This window comes from Leopardus geoffroyi, chromosome A3 (assembly GCF_018350155.1).
Source record: "Leopardus geoffroyi isolate Oge1 chromosome A3, O.geoffroyi_Oge1_pat1.0, whole genome shotgun sequence".
Taxonomy (NCBI): domain Eukaryota; kingdom Metazoa; phylum Chordata; class Mammalia; order Carnivora; family Felidae; genus Leopardus; species Leopardus geoffroyi.
Window position 1 is genome coordinate 25,998,442 of NC_059336.1, and position 20,575 is coordinate 26,019,016.

General features: G+C 42.6%; 1 protein-coding gene across 3 annotated transcripts in view; it reads right to left on the reverse strand.

The window, feature by feature from the left end:
• Positions 1 to 622: 622 nt before the first annotated feature.
• EFCAB8 (EF-hand calcium binding domain 8) overlaps positions 623 to 20,575 on the reverse strand; it is a 74,076-nt gene continuing 54,123 nt past the window's right edge. For all 3 annotated transcript variants that reach the window (XM_045444889.1, XM_045444887.1, XM_045444890.1), the window contains 7 exons: positions 16,044 to 16,265; positions 15,344 to 15,481; positions 9,214 to 9,382; positions 3,714 to 3,846; positions 2,339 to 2,543; positions 2,155 to 2,253; positions 623 to 1,209 (listed from right to left, as the gene is read on the reverse strand). In XM_045444889.1, the coding sequence (XP_045300845.1) occupies positions 784 to 1,209; positions 2,155 to 2,253; positions 2,339 to 2,543; positions 3,714 to 3,846; positions 9,214 to 9,382; positions 15,344 to 15,481; positions 16,044 to 16,265 (1,392 nt within the window). In that variant the 3' untranslated portion in view covers positions 623 to 783. The remainder of the gene's footprint in view (positions 1,210 to 2,154; positions 2,254 to 2,338; positions 2,544 to 3,713; positions 3,847 to 9,213; positions 9,383 to 15,343; positions 15,482 to 16,043; positions 16,266 to 20,575) is intronic.

The following is a 20,575-nucleotide window of genomic DNA, read 5'->3' on the forward strand; positions in this document are numbered from 1 at the left end:
GCCTGGTAATTGCCACATCCCATCCCTACCCCTCACTACCCTCCTCCCCCATGTCCTTCCCTCCCCCTCTGGGCAGAGGCCTTGACCCTGCCACGGCTTTTACCACCGCCCTGAGTTCTCTACCCAAGACGCCGCCCAGAGCAGCGCACAGCAGAAGGATCAAGGGGCTTTGGTTCAGAAAAACCTGGGTCCAAAGGGACAGTCACAGGGCCAGGCCAGGATGCCCCTCCACCATCCTTGAGGGGCAGGACAGTTTGTAAACACAGAGTTCCCTGGGGTGGAATGCCTGGTGATGGGGGAGAACAGGCACAAGGCAGGGCAGGAGACAAACCACCTCCGGATGGCTGCAGGGCCTCACTCCAGCCATAAGGCTGAACCAACTCTCAGATGCAAACCGCTCACCCTAGTGGCATGACCCACTGACCACAACACCAAGGAGCCTCCGAGGCCCTGTCCCTATGCTTCACCTGCTGGACAGCTGGACCAGGTGTCTCGGGGGAGGGGATTCTCCCTGCATCCAGCCAGGGCCTCATCAGGGGAACGCGGCCAATCTCCAAGACAGCCTGGCGCTTAAGGGGGTAAAGGGACACACAGCCTGACCTCCCGGCCTGGAGGCCTCTGATATCTGTAAATATTTATTTTCTTCTCCAGGACTCTAGTGAAGAAGGAGGTCAATAGAAGGAGGTCTCTATCCTCTGGGTCTGGCAGGGGTGAGCCAGGGACAGACAGGACCCCCATGGGCCTGGTCACTGTGCTGGACGACTGGAGACACGGGGGGCCACCTCAGAACCCGATGCGGGAACTTTTCATGGAGGACAGAAGGGTGGTATTCGGGGGTCTTGAGAGCTGCTTGACGGACGAGGCAACAGGCATGGGGGTGGCCGACCTCTGCACGATGTACCTGGATGCCTGGGACAAGACCGAGGGGGAGGACTGGAGGTACGGGGAGGTGGACAGGCCAGACTCCAGGAACCTGGAGCCTGAGGCTGTCCAGGAGAGGGAGTCACTGGGAGAGAGGGAGGCAGTGGGCGAGCTGGTCGTGGTGTTGGGCACGGTCTCCCTGTCAGCATCCGGGTCCTTCTGGCGGTTGTGGGTCACCGGGTGGGTGCGCTGGCCCTGCTGCCCCAGGACGTTGTGCAACACGAGGTCAGACGTGTGGGTGGGCGACAGGTTGTTGAAGTGCAGGCTTTGGTAGATCTGAGGTGAAATCTGTGGGGAACAGAGCAGGGCAGTTTGAGGGGTTCACCCAGGACCAAGAGCAGGCTCACGGGGAGGATGGGCCAAGTCTCCAGAGTACCGTGGCTGTCACTGATGTCCACAGCCTTCCGGAACTGCAAGCCCACTGTGCTCCAGGCCCGGCAGCCAGCCCTTCTCCTGGGGTTGGCAACAACGCTTTGAGGTCAGCACTGGACCGTCCCCATCTTAGAATGAGGCCTCAAGCTGGGCCTGATTGAGGCTCAGGTGGGAGGAGCCCCCCAAGACAAGCTCCCACCTCTCCTGTCAGCACTCACCAAGCTGCGCTTTGAGGCCCATCTCCAGAAGGCAGGGATGTGGCCTCCCTTTGCACTGACCTCTCCCAGCCCGGGACAGAGGGGTTCTCTCACTTCACTCGGTGCCCATCACAGAGGGAGGAAGTTCTCATAAATGCCCCTATGGCAGATGCCTCTGAAAGAGGCTGGAGTCTGCCCAAGCAAGAGGCTTGCTTAGATGGGGCTCAAAGCTGTCTTGCAAAGTCCCCGGCTCTTTCTTTCCCCAAGCAGAGCCCCCCCTTCCGTTCCCTGTGTCTCTCACATGGCACCGGGAGACCCTGTGTGTGCTCTAGAGTAGCCCACAGTACGGAGACTAACAACCAACCAAACTCACAGCCACAGACTTTGGGAAACTCTTTGAAGGCTATCAAAGTCCCAGGTCCACAGAGAACCTCCTCCCATGGGCCCGATGAGGTGTGTCCTCAAAGACAAAACCTGTGTCCATGGCCTTGGCCAGGGCCTTGGCAAACAAATCAACCCAACCAGCTTCATCCCAGAATTCTGTTAAAGGGCTGGTGCTTCCCTCGCCCCCACGAGAGGGCCCTGTGGGCTCACGGGAGGCTGCTAATGGAGCTGGGATCCCCAGCCTCCAGCATCTCAGGGAGTGAGCCCCACCCTGCCTCACCTGGTACTTCATCCAGCCATACTGCACGTTGGTGGACCGGAGTCCAGGACTCCGTGACCGGTCCTTAGGCTTGTACGCGGCTCCCACAACTTTGCTCTCCTGCAGGAGTCACGGGCAAGAGTGAGGCCTCAGGCCTGACGGCTGAGGGCCCCTCTATGCCCCCGGGTCCCCCACCCAGCCTCACCTGCTTGCCCTTGGACTCCCACTTGGACCAGCTGCTCTCAACGTCTTCCTGGGAGCGCTCTCCAGCCCACGGGGACGTCTGGGTTATCTTCTGCAGGTTGGCCCAAGCTTCAGCCTCCGTGTCTGGCTTCCCATTCAGGAGAGCCACGAGTGCCGCCTCCTCCTGCCGCTGGTACACCAGGGCCTCAGCCAGAGCCCGCTCCTCCCTGATGGAAGGCGCTTTCCTTCATAAGATGCCCTCACACCACAAGCAGCCTTCCCGGGGAGCACAACGGGTTCTCCTGCCTGGGCCCGATCCTCTTCTACCTTCTTATCCCTCTCTTGAGGTCATACTGCCCAGGACCAACACTAAACAGGTGTCCAATTAACATCAGCAAAGACTAGATTAAACGGACCCCCAACAAGTCCTGAGACCTTTCCTAGCACCCTGAGCTCTTCCCATGGAGATCTAATACCCCATCTTGATCTTACCTCGTCCCCCCAAATGTGGAATATTTAAACATCCTCTCCCTTCCAGGGAAACCCTACCTCTACCTTGTTTGGTAACCCCACATAGGACCCTAAAGAGGTATGCCTTGACAAGAGACTAGGAGCCACAAGGACTGTACGGGTGCCTGGAAAACTCCTACTGACATATCAAAACCCAATTCCAGAATCTCTTCTCTTATGAAGCTTCTCTTTTACTTGATCCACCCAATGAGGCGATTGTCCTCTGAGCCATTCCTATTCTTAATAGTCTCATCACTTATCAGATAAAACAACAACCATGAGTTTGCGTGCCAATCTCCCCAAGTGGACTCTGAGTTCTCTGAGGCAGGACTTGTATCTGGACCTCTAGAACCTAGCACAGAGTCTGGAAGTCAGCAGGACCTTGATAAATATTTTTTGGGGATGACCCCAAATTATCTGAGACTTGGTCAGGAATAAGAGTGGAACATGGGTGGAGGAGGAACCTGTAGAGGAAAGAAGCAGCAAGCAGCCTGACTTTCCTGTGGATCAGAGAAATAACACAAGTGTGTGTCCAGGACCACAGCCCTGGGCACTGTCCTACCAGGGACCTCTAGCCACATAGAAATGGCCCCAGCAGGGAAGCCAGACCTGGTAAATCTGAACCGGGCTCTGGGGCAGAGGCCCATCTAAGGGCTTGCATTTCTATACTTTCTGCTGATTTGTCCCACTCAAACTTTCAGTGGACCTGGGCTCTTAGGCCATAGCTGCCACCTGTAGAGTCAAGTTGCCTGCAAGTCCCAAACCTTTGGCCTTCACCAAATATGCCCAGTGCTACCCAACCCAGATGAGGCTGCCTGGGACCTGGGGAGGCTCCCAGCCTCCCCTTCCTTGGGCCAGCAAATACCAGCTGGGCTGTGATAACTCACTGCAGCTCTGAATGGAAGGCCTTCTGGGCAGCAACTACAGTGTCATCCTCCTCCTTTGAGTTTCTTCTCAGTTCAGGATCACCAACCATCTGAATATCCCGCAGCCTTTTCCAGACACTCAGGCCGAACGTCCCTGTGATTTAACCAGAACCAACTCAGTCACAAGAAGTGGCCTACCTCCCTTTCTCTGAACCTGCTACCCCTCACCCTCCACCCTCAAGACTCAGCTAGCAACCCCTTACCCTTGGCCCACACTTCATGATGCTTACCACATGCCAGGCATTATGCCGGCTACTTAACAAATACCTGAAGGAACTAGTCTTACTCCTACAATACACTTGGAGCTCAGGCCAAAGCATCCTGCCCCAGATGTAGGCTGAGGTGGAAAGACCTCTATGGCAATGACTGAGTGATCTTCAGTTGGGCTTAAGCAGCTCATGTGTAAAGTAGCAATGACATAAAGTGATCAGGCACCCACCAGATATGAGATTGGGGTGGCACTAGAGAGGAGAAAGGCTGGAGGAGAAAGCAGGTAGTAAGAACAGAGAAACATGAGTCCTGCTTTGGGGCAGGGTGTGGTGAGTAGTAGGCCATTGTCCTGCTGCAGAATTTCTAAAAATTAAAAAATATAGTTAAAAAGTCATATTTTAAAAACTCTTGGGGAGCTGTAGAAGCAAAAAAAGAGTAGATGAACTAGGGGTGCCAGGGTGGCTCAGTCAGATGAACATCTGACCTTGATTTCAACTCAGGTCATGATCTCACAATCTTGAGATTGAGCCCCATGTCAGGCTCTGCACTGGGTGCAGAGCCTTCTTGGGATCCCATCTCTCCCTCTTCCTCTGCTCCTCCCCCACTCGTGCACATTCTCTCTCTCTCTCACTCTCTCTCTCAAAAAAAAATAGATTAACTAAAATTACAGAAAGGGGGATGGTGCCTGAGTGGCTCAGTTGGTTAAGGGTTTGACTTCAGCTCTGGTCATGATCTCACATTTCATGAGTTCAAGCCCTGCATTGGGCTCTCTGATGTCAGCACAGAATCCACTTCAGATCCTCTGTCCCCCCTCTCTCTCTGCCCCTTCCCTGCTTGCTCTCTCTCAAAATAAATAAACATTTAAAAATTTTTAATAAGAAATAAAAAAATAAAATTATAGAAAGGGAAGAGTCCTTCCAAGAAGAACTGAAATTGAGATCTGATTCCTTCTCTGGGAGTCTGGGCACAGGCTGAGTGAGAATCAGGCTCTGCTTAGGCAGAAGGAAGCTCCTGGAAGCAAAAGAAACCATCGGAGCTTCTGCCAGCCATTCTGGCTGGCAGGATGGGATCAAGTCTAGTGAAGTCCCACATGCATAGACGTGTTTTCCATAGGACATTTGCTGAGCACTAGGGGAGCTGAGGACCTGGAATTTGGGTTAGACAGATAGAATGAGGTTGTTGGGAGACAAAGTCCCACTGGAGGAAAAAACCTTTGACAAACACAACAGACTTCACCCTTGAGACAATTTCACAATGGAAGATGGAAGAAAACCAAGTCTTCCTAAAGCTGCAACCCAGACCCAATCCAGCTCAGTTCCTGACAGCAATGAGATGAGCAGCCTTGTAAAGAGCAACGAGCACATGTGCTGGAGGAAAATCCATCAACTTCCATCTCTGTGGTTCTTTTATACAAAGTCTAGAAAAGTCTTGGCTTTGGTTTGAGGAGGGGTTGTTTCATTTTGGAGGGTTTTGGAGAGGTAGGTTTTTTATGCATTTAACATATAAAAAGACAGAAAAGTATAACCAATAATAAAGAGAAGAAATAGGCATTAGAAATAGACCCACAGATAATTCTGACACAGGAGTTAGCAGATAAAACTTTATTGCAAATAGTTATATAAAATGAAGGAAAATATGAACAAAATGAAGGGAAAGAAGGAGAATTTCAACAATGAATTCTATTCTACAGGAAAGAACCAAATCGGTATTCGAGAACTAAAAAAAATATGAAATTAAGAATTAACTGAATGGATTTAATACCAGGCTGCATACAGAAGGAGACAGGACTAACGAATTGGAAGGCAGGTCATCAGAAAATATCCAAACTAGAAGGCAGAGATAAAAAACAAACAAAAACAAAAAAGAAACAAACAAAAAAACAGAAAGAACAGAACAGAGCAAAAGAGCCATATGGGACAGAGTCAAATGTTCTAACATACATGTAAATTGGAACTCCATAATGGGAGGAGAGAGAGAATGGTCAAAAGCAGTATTGAAGAGATAATATTTGACAACTTTTCAAAACTGGTGAAAAATACCAACCCCCAGATTTAAAAAGATCAGTGAACTCCAAGTGGGATGAATACAAATAAAAGCACACTAGGAACATCATAGTCAAACTGTTGAAAACCAAAAGCAGTCAGAGAGAAAAGAAAAATTACTTTCAAAGTAACTTACAGTTGACTTAAAAAAAATTTTTTTTACATTTATTTATTTTTGAGAGACAGGGTGAGACAGAGCACAAGCGGAGGAGGGGCAGAGAGAGAAGGAGACACAGAATCTGAAGCAGACTCCAGGCTCTGAGCAAGAGTTCAGCACAGAGCCCGGCGCAGGGCTTGAACCCATGGACTGCAAGATCATGACCTGAGCCAAAGTCGAACACTTAACCGACTGAGCCACCCAGGCACCCCTACAGTTGACTTTTTGAGAGAAAATATGGAAGCCAAAGACGATAGAAAAGTCTCTTTTTCAATATTGAAAGAAAATTAACTTCCAGCTGAGATTTCTATGCCCAGTAAAAGAGTCTTAACATTTTAAGACAAAATAAATATGTTTTCAGATACAGAAAGCTTAAGGATCAGTACAGATGGACTCTATAAGAAATAATAAAGGAACTTCTTCAGACTTAAGGAAAATGATAGCAGACAGAACCCCAGTATTTCAAGAAGGAATAAAGAGCATCAGAAATGGTAAATATGGGTAAATATAAAAAGAAATAGGCTGCTTACAGTAACATTAATAACAGTGCCTTGTGGGAAGACATAACATATTTGAGATAAAATATATGCTAGAGATAGCATAAACAGTGGGGAGAAGAAAGTAAGATTCTTGCACAAGAAGTGGTATCAGGTCAAGAGTGTATATTATAACCTCTAAAGAATCTCTAAAGAACACTGAAGAATAATATAAAAAGATACAACTAAAAAGTTAATAAAGGAATAAAACAAGATAATTGATTTTTTAAGCTTATTTATTTATCTTTGAGAGAGGAAAGCACAAGCAGGGGAGGGAAAGAGAGAGATACACATGGAGTCCCAAGCAGGCTCCAGGCTCTGAGCTGTCAGCACAGAGCCCAACACAGGGCTCAAACTCATGACCCACAAGATTATGACCTGAGCTGAAGTCTGCTCAACCGACTGAGCCACTCAGGTGCCCCGATAATTGTTTTTAAATACTTGATTAATGCAAAAGAAGAAAGAAAAGGAAGAATAAAGGAACAAAGAATAGAAAAACAGTATCAAGATGATAGACTGAAACCATATAAGTAATTCCATTAATATTTGAATGGACTAAATATACAATTAGAAGGCAAATATTGTCAGGATGAAAAAATAAAACTAAATACAATGCTGTTTAAAAGAGGCACATATAAATATAAGGACAGAGATAGGTTGAAAAGTCATGTTGGCAAATGTAATGAACTTCCAGTGGTCAGATGAATAAATTCTGGGGATCTAATGTATAACATGGCAACTATAGTTAACAATACTATATTGTATACTTTAAATTTGCTAAGAGAGTAGATATTAAGAATTCTTACCTTGCACAAATACTATGTGAGGTGATAGATGTATTAATTATCCTGATTGTGGTGATTATTTCACAGTGTATGCATATACCAAATCATCATGTTATACATATAAAACACCAGCTTACTCAGTCTTTTTTTTCTATATTTCTATTACTATGTCTTCATAGTGACTAATCCCTTCTTCTGTAGTGTCTAATTTGCTATTAATCCCATCCAGTGTATTGTTATCTCAGACACTGTTATTTTTAATTTCTAATTTCAATTTGGGTCTTTTTATATATATATATATATATTCGAGTTCTCTCCTTAACATTTTGATGTTTTCTTCTACCTTTTGTAACACATGAAGTATATTCAAAATATTATAGATTTACTTATATTATATATTATAATATTATATCTATATTTCATATAATACAGATGTAATTTATAATATTACAAATATATACAATACATACTAGTATATTATGTATATTATGTATAAATTATAATACCTCAGGGATTACTATTCTTTGCTGCCTGCTGTCTAATGTCTGGAAACTGTCACATATATTTTGTTCATGTTTTTAGTTGTTTAAAGCGAGAATGTAAATCCAGTCCTTGTTAGTCTATCATGTCTGGAACCAACAGAAACAATAGGCAATAGAAACAGACCCAGAAGTGAACCAGATATTAGAGTTATCAAAGACTTTAAAATAGCATTGGCAATATGTTCAAGGATATAAACTATAAAATGAGGAATTCCACCCAAGGACAGGAATAAAATAAAAATAATCAAAGAGTTTTTTACCCATATAAGAGCTGAAAATGTGAGGAAAGGAATAAACCTTTGATAAGAGGCAAGAGACCAAGGCTGCTTTCAGCCCTGACAGAGTAATGAGAGGAGGATAAGCCCAGATGAGTGCTTAGTGAACTTTGAACAGCCTCACATGGCATGACATACTATAATCCAGGATGTTCAAGCCACAGGGCAAGTCTGTAGCTACCCACCAACTCTTTCCCTCAGGCCTTCACAGGGTATATAGTGGCAGTCCAGTGAAGGCTGGGGGCAGGGCAGAAGAGCTGAGACATAGACCATGCAAGTATCAAGTGTAAGAAAGCATACGGTGCTCTTTCTGTGATGGCTATAAGGATATATGTATACTTTCTGAAAATTCATCAAGCTGAACCCTTTTGGTCTGTGTGCTTTACCTCATATAGGTTATAACTCAACAATTAAGTTGATTTTTTTATTATTTGAGAGAGAGGGAGAGAGTGCACATGAGTGTGCAGGAGAGGTAGAGAGAGAGAACCTCAAGCAGACTCTGCTGTCAGCACAGAGCCCAACATGGGCTCAAACTCACAAAGTGTGAGATCAGGACCTGAGCCAAAATCAAGAGCCAGACACTTAACCAACTGAGCCACCCAGGCACCCCAAGTTTATTTTTAAAAAGAGAAAGGAATGTGCCTTCTCAGATACATGATTTGCAAAAATATACACAGGCAAATAATGTTGGGTGGATGGGTGGGGGGTTAGATGGACAGCTGATGGATGAATGGACACACTGCTGAAAGGACAATTGGAAAGGCACATATCCTGTGATACTATTTGAGCAAAGGCAGCTGCTATGGCTTGAAACTCCACCCCATAGGATATAAGGTTTATGCCAGTTTATGCTCTAACAGGGACAGGACCACAATGGGCCATGTGGCACGGCTGAGCTTCAGTAGGACCCATACCAACGGTGTCACCGGAGAGTTTCCGAGCCTTCACATTACAGTCCTGGCCAGCACTGATAACCAGCTGGAAGGTATCTACATACAGGATGTCTGCCACACTGTCCAAATGGTCCTTCCAGGTATTCAGAAGCTTGGGAGGAACCAAGGAAATGGTCTGGCCAGCCACAACCTACAGGGGACAACACAGGAGAACTACTTATCCCAAGACACAGGTTCACCAGAGGGCACATGACACTGGAGGCAGCAGAGCCCTCTGGAAGGATCCTGGGACACAGTCCCATGGCCCACGTCCCAGGGTCCTAGTTCTAGACATGTTCCCACATTAGCTTTCTGGTGACTTCAGGTAAATCCTGGTACTTCTCTGGCCCTCACTGATCCCTTTGGTACGATCATAAAAAAGCATTCGCATATTGCTATATTGTTTACCAGATGTGTCTATACAGATTATTCCATTTGAATGTCATAACAACCTTACAGGATGTGTATGAGTCTCACCATTTCGTAGAGGAGAGAACTGAGCCCAGAGCCACATAGTGGTGAGGCTAGGACAAGAAAAACGGACAAAGGATGTGAACAGACAATTCCCAAAACTATACATGGCCAATAAAATAAGGAAAGATGTCAACATCACTAATAAGCAAAGATAGCTTCATTAAAATCAAAGGAAACCATTTGTATCTAAAAATCAGCCAAAGGTTTGTTTCACTTCGAACATTTATTTATTGAATGCCTTCTCTAAGCGAGGCACTCTGATAGACCCAGGGAACGCTCACTCGGATGAATACCGCTAATAATAAATACTTTATGTTGGCAAGGATAAAGCAGAATAGGCTAATAATGTGCAAAACTCTATAAACTTTCTGGAGTGTAGTTTGGTGGTACACATTAAAAGCCTTGGAAAGATTTATGCTTTCTCCCCATATTATTTCCATGAGATAAATTACCAGATGCACGAACAACTACAAATAAACAAAAAAAGATTTGTGAAAAGGAAAAATTGTTCTACCATTTTTCTACCTTTTAAACACAGTTTTATTGAGATATAATTCACAATTCACCCATTTGAAGTGCTCGCTTCAGTCATTTTTAGTATATTCACAGAGTTTGCAACCACCATCACGTTCAATTTTAGACCATTCCATCACTGCACAGTTGGTATAAATGGAATCATGCAATATGTGGTCTTTTATGACTGGCTTCTTTCACTTAGCATAATGTTTTCAAGATACATCATGTTGTAGCGTGGATCAGCACATCATTCCTTTATGTATCTGTTCAACAGTTGTGGACATTTGGGTTGTTTTCACTTCTAGGCTATTGTAAATAATGTTGCTATAAACACTCGTATATAAGGTTCTGTGTGGACACCTCTTCATTTCCCTTGGGTGTATATTTAGAGGTGGAATTCTTGGGTCATATGGTAACCCTATGTTGAACTTTCTGAGAAACTTAAATCGTTTTCCAAAGTGGCTGTACCACCTTACGTTCTTACCAGCAATGTATGAGAGTTTCAATTTGCCCACAACTTAGCCAACATTTATTATCTACAGCTATCCTGAGTGTGAACAGGGATCTCATTATGGTTTTGATATACATTCCCCTAATGGCTAATGATGTTTGGCATCTTTTCATATACTTATTGGTGATTTGTGTATCTTCTTGAAGAAATGACTATTTAGATTCTTTGCCCATTTTTAACTGGGTAATTTGTCTTTTTATTTTTGATGTGTAAGATTTCTTTGAATATTCTGGATACTAGTCTCTTATCATGTACATTATTTGCAAATATTTTCTCCCATTCTATATGTCATCTTTTCACTTTCTTATATGGTGCCTTTTGTAGGCCAAAAGTTTTTAAATTTGACAAAATTCAATTTATTTGTTTGTTTTGTTGTTTGTGTTTTTGATGTCATATTTAAGAAATATTGGGGCGCCTGGGTGGCTCAGTCGGTTAAGCGTCCGACTTCGGCTCAGGTCATGATCTCGCGGTCCGTGAGTTCGAGCCCCGCGTCGGGCTCTGTGCTGACAGCTCAGAGCCTGGAGCCTGTTTCAGATTCTGTGTCTCCCTCTCTCTCTGGTCCTCCCCCGTTCATGCTGTCTCTCTCTGTCTCAAAAATAAAATAAAAGTTAAAAAAAAAATTTAAAAAAAAGAAATATTGCCTAATCCTTGCGCCTGGGTGGCTCAGTCAGTTAAGCCTCTGACTTAGCCTCAGGTCATGATCTCATGGCTCTCCCAGCCCCACATTGGGCTCTGTGCTGACAGCTCAGAAGCTGCAGCCCACTTCGAATTCTGTGTCTCCTTCTCTCTCTGCTTGTCCTCTGCTCTCTCTCTCTCCCTCTCTCTCTCAAATAAACATTAAAAAAATTAAAAAATATATTGCCTAACCCAAAGTCATGCAGATATCTCCCTATGCTTTCTTCTAAGAGTCTTATAATTTTAACTCTTCCATCTAGGTCCATGACCACTGAAAGTTAATTTATGAAGTAAAGTATGTTTTCCTTTATGTTGTGTGTTCATTCTTTGCTGTGGATATCCGGTTTTCCCAGCACCATTTGTTTAAAAAGATTATTCTTTCTGGGGCCCCTGGGTGGCTCAGTCGGTTAAGCATCCAACTCTTGATTGTAGCTCAGGTCATGATCTCACTGTTCGTGAATTTGAGCCCCACATCAGGCCCTGCACTGACAGCATGGAGCCTGTCTGTGATTTTGTCTCCTGTCTCCCTCTCTCTTTGCTCCTCCCCTGCTTTCTCTCTCTCTCTCTCTCTCTCTCTCTCTCTCTCTCTCTCAAAAATAGATTTAAAAACATTTAAACAATTATTCTGTCCTCCATTTGATTGTTTTGGTACCTCTGTCAAAAATAAATTGATCAGAAATTTGACAGTTTATTTTTCCACTCTTAATTCTATTTTATTGACCTATATGTCTATGCTAATGCTAGCACCACACTATTTTCACTGTAGCTTTGCAGTAAGTTTTGAAATTGGGAAATGTGAGTTTTCCAACTCTGTCTTTTTTCAAGATTTTTGGACTTTTCTAGGACATTTGCATTTCCGTATGAATTTTAGGATCAGCTTGTCAATTTCTGCAAAATAAGGAGTGGGGATTGATAGATTACACTGAATTAATTTGGAAAACATTGTTATATTAACAAGATTAAATCTTCCAATCCATGAACATGGGATATCTTTCCATTTATTTAGGTTGTCTTCGATTTCTTTCAACAGTGTTTTGTAGTTTTAATAGTACAAGTTTTGTACTACTTTTGTAAATTCATTCCTAAATATTTTATTCTTTTTGATGCTATTATAAGCTGGGTGCCTTTTATTTCATTTTCTTGCCTACTTGCCCTTCCAGTAAAACATTAGTAGTTGAGGAAGTTCCCTTCTACTCCTTGTTAATTGAGCGCTTTTATCAGGAAAGGGTGTTGGATTTTGTCAAATGCTGTTTCTGTATTTATTGAGATGATTATGTGTCTTTTGTTCTTTATTCACTTAATATGGTGTATTACATTAATTGATTTTGGATATTAAACCAACCTTGCATTCCTGGGATAAGCCTCACTTGGTCATGATGTGTAATCCTTTTCATATGTTGCTGGATTCAATTTGCTAGTGTTTTATTGATGGCATTTGCATCTGTATTCATAAGAGATATTGGCCTATAGTTTTATTTTCTTGTGATGTCCTTGTCTGGTTAGGTTATCAAGGTAACAGTGGCCTCATAGAAAACTCTTTGGCAAGAATTCTGAAGAATTGACATTAATTCTTCTTTAATTATTTGGTAGAGTTCACCAGTAAAGTCATCTGTACCTGGGCTTTTCTTTGTGGGAAGTTTTATTACTAGTTTGATCTCTTGTGATATTCAAGTTTTCTATTTCTTTAAATTTTCTATTTCATTTTGAGCCCATTCTGGTAGTTCATATCTAAGAATTTATCCATTTTCTATCATTTTTTTGATAATGAAAAATTAAAAACTGTTCTAATGTCTGACAATAAGTTAAATAAATGATTGTACCTCTATACAGTGAAATATTACTTCATCATTAGAAAGTCTGATTTTCAAGAATGTTTGATAATACAGAAAATTCTAGTTACATACAGTATAATCCCAATTTGTTTAAAATATATCATTATAACACTAAGTGCAGATGGTCGGGAGCACAGATTCTGGAGTCAGACTTGAGTTTACGCCCAGGTCCAACACTGGCAGTTGTGTGAACTTAGCTCCCTCCAGCTCTTCAGTTTTATCTTCCTCATCTGAAAAGTAACATCTCTCTCCCAGAGCAATTATGGAGAATCAGTGAGAGAACACATAAAAGCACTTATCACAATTCTTGAAACACATTAAGCAGTAAATAAATGACACGCATTGTTGTTAATATAACGATTATATTAACATTACAGATTCCTCATATAGTGAACCCATGGGTGACTTACTCCCAACAGATTTGAATGCAGTGACATTTTCTTCTTACTAAAACCAGACTAGACATAATATCTTTGTGCAGAGATTCAAAAAGCACCTAAGACTGCAAGATGGCTATCAGAACTGCAAATGCATACAACTCTTTAATCTAGAAATCCCACTTCCAGGAATTTATCCTTCAGGCATATTTTTCACACATATGAAACAACATTCACTCTTCACTTTTGTTAAGAACAAAAGATTGAAAACAACCTCAATTTCCCTTCAAAGGGAATTATATCAATAACATGTTCTATGGTTTACTACACAGCTAGAAAGAATAATGTACTCATATGCAAAGATCTCGAAGATATATTATGGAATAAGAAAAACAAGGTGGGCACCAGTGTGTATGACATGCTACCTTCATGTAAAAACAAGGAGAGAACTTTACACATTTCTGTTTGCATAAATAAACACTGGAAGAATAACCAAAAATCAGCAGAAGTGGAACAAGAAGTTTTTCTTGGTTTTGGGCAGCGGGGAATAGGTGTAGGACTAAGAGTCCTTACTACAGGCCTTTTGCCACCCTGAGTTTTTAAAATCTTCGCTAGTGTATAACATACATATAGAAAAGTGTACATATCATAAATGTAACAAATAAACTTTCACAAACTGAACACAGCTGTATGACCAGACCCAGATTATGAAACAGAACATTGTCCATCCACCAGAAGTCCCCCTCATGGCTCCTTCTGACCAATCCATGCCCGCACAAAGACAATCACTTCTAATAGGGTATGTTTGTTTTGTCTGTTTTCGTACTTTATATAGATAGAACTATGAAACTTACAATATATACTCTTCATGTCTGACTTCTTTAACCTACTGTGTTCAAATAGTTACCCATTTTGTAATGAATAGTTGCAAACCATTCATTTCTAATGCTGGGTATTTTTCTATATGGTGTGTATAGCACAATTTATATTTCAGTCTACCCTGATGGACATTTGGGTTGTTTCAAATGCGGAGTTATTGCAAATGGTAATTATATCAATGTTCTTATTCATTATCTTTTAGAGCACAGGCTTCTCTTGGCTCTAAACCTAGCAGTGGAATTGCTGGATCATAGTGTAGACACATATTCAGTTCTAGTGGGAACTACCAAACAGTTCCCCAAAGTGATTACACCAATCTACATTCCTGCCAGCAATGGAAATTCCAGTTGATCTACATCCTTGCCGACATTTGGTATTGCCTGTCTTTTTAGTTTCAGTCATCCTGGTAGGTATGTCGTGGTATCACATTGTGGTTTTAATTTGCATTTTCTTGATAACTAAGGAAAAGGTTCTCAGCTTCATTAGTCATTAGGGAAATATCAAGTGATTTTTGACTATGTAAATATATTACCTACTCAAGAAAATACATAAACATTTTCATCATCTTAAAACGAATTCATGAGTCCAGGGCCTTCATTGCAAAGATTAAAGCCCATAGAAGTGGTGTGTGTGTGTGTGTGTGTGTGTGTGTGTGTGTGTGTGTGTACATGTGTATGCAGGTGTGTATACTTGTGTTTGACTGGTTAATGGTGACTTCTGGCTAACAAAAATGTCTCCACATCAACCAGACAACATTGAACAAGAAACACGAAAGACTCAGAATGTCAGGAAGAGAGCCATGGCCCCAGATCATTAGTGGGGTTCAGAGTCCCCCAGAGTCTTCCTACCTCCTTCTCCTTCAAGGGGATGTAGTGTGGAAGGTTGATCTGGACCCGTTCAGGAATTAAGAACTGGAACTTGCTTGTTCCATTGGGTTGAAGTCGACACTTGTCACTGAATGTGCAATAATCTTTGATGTCCCAGATCTAGGCACAAAATGTGGGTTAGTGGCCCAGCATCCCTTGACACCAACACCAACTCACGCTGTGGGCCCCTCCCAAACTACTTGTCTTCACTCTGAGGTGTGAGTGGAGCAGTTCTCACTCACACCTCTGAGATACCCAGACACTCAGGTCAGAAGGGGTCCAAGGGAACTTGTAGGCCAGACCTATTAGCCAGCAGGCAGAGAGGGTGTGACTGGCCCAAGGACAAGACATTCTTGCCCCATGACTCACCATAAATTATGAAGTTGGCTGCTGAGACCCCTGTTCATAGAGAGATGCATAGCTGGGGGGTGAGGGAGTTGTAGGAAGAGAACGATGGAATGGGGGACCCACCGGGAGAGGCTTCTTGGAGGGCCTTTTGGAACCACATCCTCACTCATTTCCTGGGCACACCAGAGCAGAAGAGGACTTTTACTGCCCACTGTTTTACAAATGAAACCAGTACCCAGAGGGAGCAGAAACTAGGCTAGCACCACATTTAGCGAAGAGGTGGCCAGAGCTTGGCTGACGCCGCCCCCTCAATCTCAAGACAGTTCCTCCTCACCTTGATGTATCCTTTACAATCCCCTGTGACGAGGATCAAGTCTTTTTCATCAGTGGCCATGGCGCCCACAACCACATCCCCCTTGTCTTCGAAGTCCACAGGGAACTTCCCGAGCAGACCTCCGCCTTCATGGATGGACCAGGCATAGATGTGGCCATCCACGCAGCTGCTCAGCAGGGTGGCTATGTGTGGCAGGCGAGGCCTGGTCTGCAGGAAGATGATCTGTGCGAGAGAGGTGGGCCAGCTCAGCAGTGCTGTGAGCCGGGACTCACCCTGGCCACTGTTACACGGTGCTGAGGGGCTCAGGCAAGTCACCCCGCCCCTGCTCCCCCAATTTCCTAGATGCCCAGTGAGGATGGTGATGATCCACCACTCTTCCTACGTAGCTGGTAACGAATATTGGCTGCACTATGAGCTCCTTGAGGGGAGGAATTGGTGTCTTTTTTGTTCATTCTTTTATCTTTAGCAACTACAGTCGGGTCTGACACATGCTACATGATCAGTGAAGATTTGTTGAATAAAGACATACAAATCTGATGCACCCCAAGACTCAAAGAAGAGTTTCTAAGACCTGTAACTCCACTCAAAGCGATTTGAAGAACACACTCGTTCTCCTTCATATACGTCTATGGTAAGATGCCATATTTTCCAGCCAACTGCCAAGAAAGCATCTTAACCAAATTCTTGCTCAAGTCTTGTTGTGATCATGCCTTTTGTTAATCCCCCCCTCTGCTCACTTTCACCTTACATGTCGCTCTGTGGCCCAGGCAGGGGTGATGGGGGCGGACAGCTATCATGCATGGCTGGCATGAGAAGAGAGCTGCTCTCCTGGCCCCCATCCTACGTGAGGCAGAGAGCACAGGTGGTAGAGTGAATCAGACCAGACGGGGACATTGGAGGCTATATCAGAATTCCTGCTATATCAGGAATATCCATCCCTGCTATATCAGAAATTACAGTGTGGTGGCTTATGTGTCCCCAAAACATGTCACCTACAGCAAAAATTCTGAAATATCCTGATTGTCACACATGTCCAAAACAAAATGCTTAACCTACTTCCTGTTGGCCCAAATGCCAGGGTCACAGAACCAGGAGTCCCTAAACCAAAGACAAAGGACAAGCATTTCCCCCATTTTATGCGAGTATACTTGCACACAGTACAAAACGTGGACGGCACAAATGAGAAGAAACTTAAATCACTCACAAAATGCCAATATCCAGAAATAATCACCATGAAGATTTTAATGCAATGTCTCTTTTTTTAATGTTTTTATTTGATTTTTTTTTGAGAGAGAGAGAGAGAGCATGAGTGGGGAAGAGGCAGAGAGAGAGAGGGAAACACAGAATCCGAAGCAGGCTCCAGCCTCTGAGCTGTCAGCACAGAGCCCGACGTGGGGCTTGAACTCACGGACGGTGCGATCATGACCTGAGCCTAAGTTGGACCCTTAACTGACTGAGCCACCCAGGCGCCCCTAATGCATCGTCTGTAAAGACTTTCATTATATTTTTTAATTATTAAATATACATGCAAGAATAGACGAAAATACCAATGGAAGAAGAGAGATCCCAGAAATAGACTATAGAAGACTCTAATATTATATAAGAATGATAGAATTTCAAGCCAGTGGAGAAAAGATAAACTATGCAATAAATGGCATTTGAACAACTGGCTATCAATTTAGAAAAACAGTTTTAGATTCATATATCACACCATACACAAAACTACTTAGATGGGACAAGAAGATGACTAAATAAATATATAATTATAAATGTCTAGAAGAAAACATAACAAATTTTTCTGTGATCTTGGGATAAACAATGCCTTTCTCTCTTGTCACAAAGGAAAATAACAAAGATGGCTAGATAAAGACTAAAACCTCAGTGTGATATCACAAAGACAGATGAGGTGAAAATATCTGCAGTACACAACAGCAAAGGATTCACTTTCCAAAGCACATCTAAGGAGCTCTAAAAAATTAATGCAAAAAAGAATAGACAAGGGATATAAGTGGATGTTTAATTCATGGAAGAAATACAAATGTCTAACAAACATATAGAAAGCTCAATATTACGAATAATCAAAAGAACTTTTTTTTTTTAATTTCCACCCGCCAGACTGGCAGGAATTAAGAAAAGGCTAATATCCATTCCTGGCTTAGTGTAAGAACAAAGGCAGACTCACACACTGTTGGAGGGAAGTCTTCTTGGAGAGTAAAATGGCTTCGTCCATTGAAATGTAAACTGTGCTCACTTGGTGAGCCATCAATCATACTTATGGAAAATCTAGCATAACTGCACAGATAAATCTATAAGGATTTCAATCACACCTTTGTTTATAATGGCAAAAAACTAAGAACAACTTAAATGTCTAATCAACTGGGCATTCATTAAATAAATTATAGTGAATCCAAAGAAATATACCGCAGCCAGGGGCAGATTTACCAGTGAAGTTCATAAAGCTTAAGGCAAAGTTCAAGGTCAAGTTCAAGGCCCTTCCAAGGTCCTGGGAAGAATTAGCAACTTGTGGAGACGTATAATTGTCAGCTGTAAGTTTTAAAATTTATTGTCCTTTCTCATCCAGATGGCTAACAGACACATGAAAAAAATGTTCCACATCACTCATCATCAGGGAAATACAAATCAAAACCAGTGAGATACCACCTCACACCTGTCAGAATGGCTAACATTAACAACTCGGGCAACAACAGGTGTTGACGAATCACTAAATTTTTTTAAGGTATTTGTTTTTTTATTAATGTTTATTTTTGAGAGAGAGAGAGAGAAACAGAGCACGAGTGGGGAAGGGGCAGAAACAGAGGGAGACACAGAATCCGAAGAGGCTCCAGGCTCTGAGCTGTCAGCACAGAGCCCCATGTGCGGCTCAAACTCACAAGCCATGAGATCATGACCTGAGCCGAAGTTGGACTCTTAATCAACTGAGCAACCCAGGTGCCCCATGAATTGCTAAATTCTATTCTTGAAATCATTATTATAATATATCTTAACTAACTTAGATTCAAAGAAAGAAAGAAAAATTTCTAAATAAAATGTAACCACATTGATCTCTATATCAAGAAATAATAATAATAATAATAATAATAATAATAACAATAGTTCTAGGAACAATTTTTAAAAAAGTATCTCCTCTGAAAGACTTTACATACACAAATCTATAAATGACTAAATGATGTAAATATTTCTGAGTTTCATGAACTTGAGAGTAAATTTTAAAAATCTTATCACAGCTCCCTGCTGCTGTATTTCCAGACTGGAGGAGGGAGGACATAGGGTAAAGAAGGAAATAAAAAGTATTCAAAGTGCGGCCTCTCAAAAAAAGAAAAAAAGAAAAAGAAAAATTGCCATTTCTTTTCTCATTTTAAGTAAATTTTCACTTTTGTATCTCATTTTTTATTCATAATTTTGTGTTATTTTCCATAAATGTGCCAACCAAATTGTGTAAGTTTTAGGCTCAAAAAAGCATAGATTGGCCCTGTCTATGAAGCCATTAACAAGAATGAAGTAGATGGATTTATATGTATTGACAGCAAAGGTTGTCCGCTCTACATTGTTAGATTAAAAAAAAAAAAAAAAATCCAACAACTGAACTACAGTCTCAAATGCTCCCAGTCTTGTTTAAGAAAAACAAAACCAGGGGGCGCTGTTTGGCTCAGTCGGTTAAGCGTTCAACTCTTGATTTCAGCTCAGGTCATGATCTCTCGGTTTGTGTGTTCGAGCCCCAGATTGGGCTCTATGCTGACAATGTGGAGTCTGCTTGGGATTATGTTTCCCTCTTTCTCTGCCCATTCCCCGCTTGCACCATACCTGTGTGTGTGTGTGTGTGTGTGTGTGTGTGTGTGTGTGTGTGTATCTATAGCAGGATAGATCTATCAATAGATCGAGATTTAGGCATATAAAAATAAATCTTGGAGTGCTTGGGTGGCTCAGTTAAGTGTCCGACTTTGGCTCAGGTCACAATCTCACAGTTTGTTTGAGCTCTGTGTCAGGCTCTCTGCTGACAGCTTCTGACAGCTCAGAGCCTGGGGCCTATTTCAGATTCTGTGTTTCCCTCTCTCTCTCTCTGCCCCTTCCCTGCTTGTGCACACTCTCTCTAAATAAATAAATGCAATAGGGGCGCCTGGGTGGCGCAGTCTGTTGGGCGTCCGACTTCAGCCAGGTCACGATCTCACGGTCCGTGAGTTCGAGCCCCGCGTCAGGCTCTGGGCTGATGGCTCAGAGCCTGGAGCCTGTTTCTGATTCTGTGTCTCCCTCTCTCTCTGCCCCTCCCCCGTTCATGCTCTGTCTCTCTCTGTCCCAAAAATAAATAAACGTTGAAAAAAAAAATTTAAAAATAAATAAATAAATAAATAAATAAATAAATAAATGCAATAAATAAATAAACAAACATTTTTTAACAATCTCAAAGATGCACACTTAATTTTTTTATCATTGTCATTATCACTGTTAAAGTAAATTTTGCCATACTCTAGATCAAGTATTCTCTTAAAATGTGACTCCTCATAGCTACACAGGAT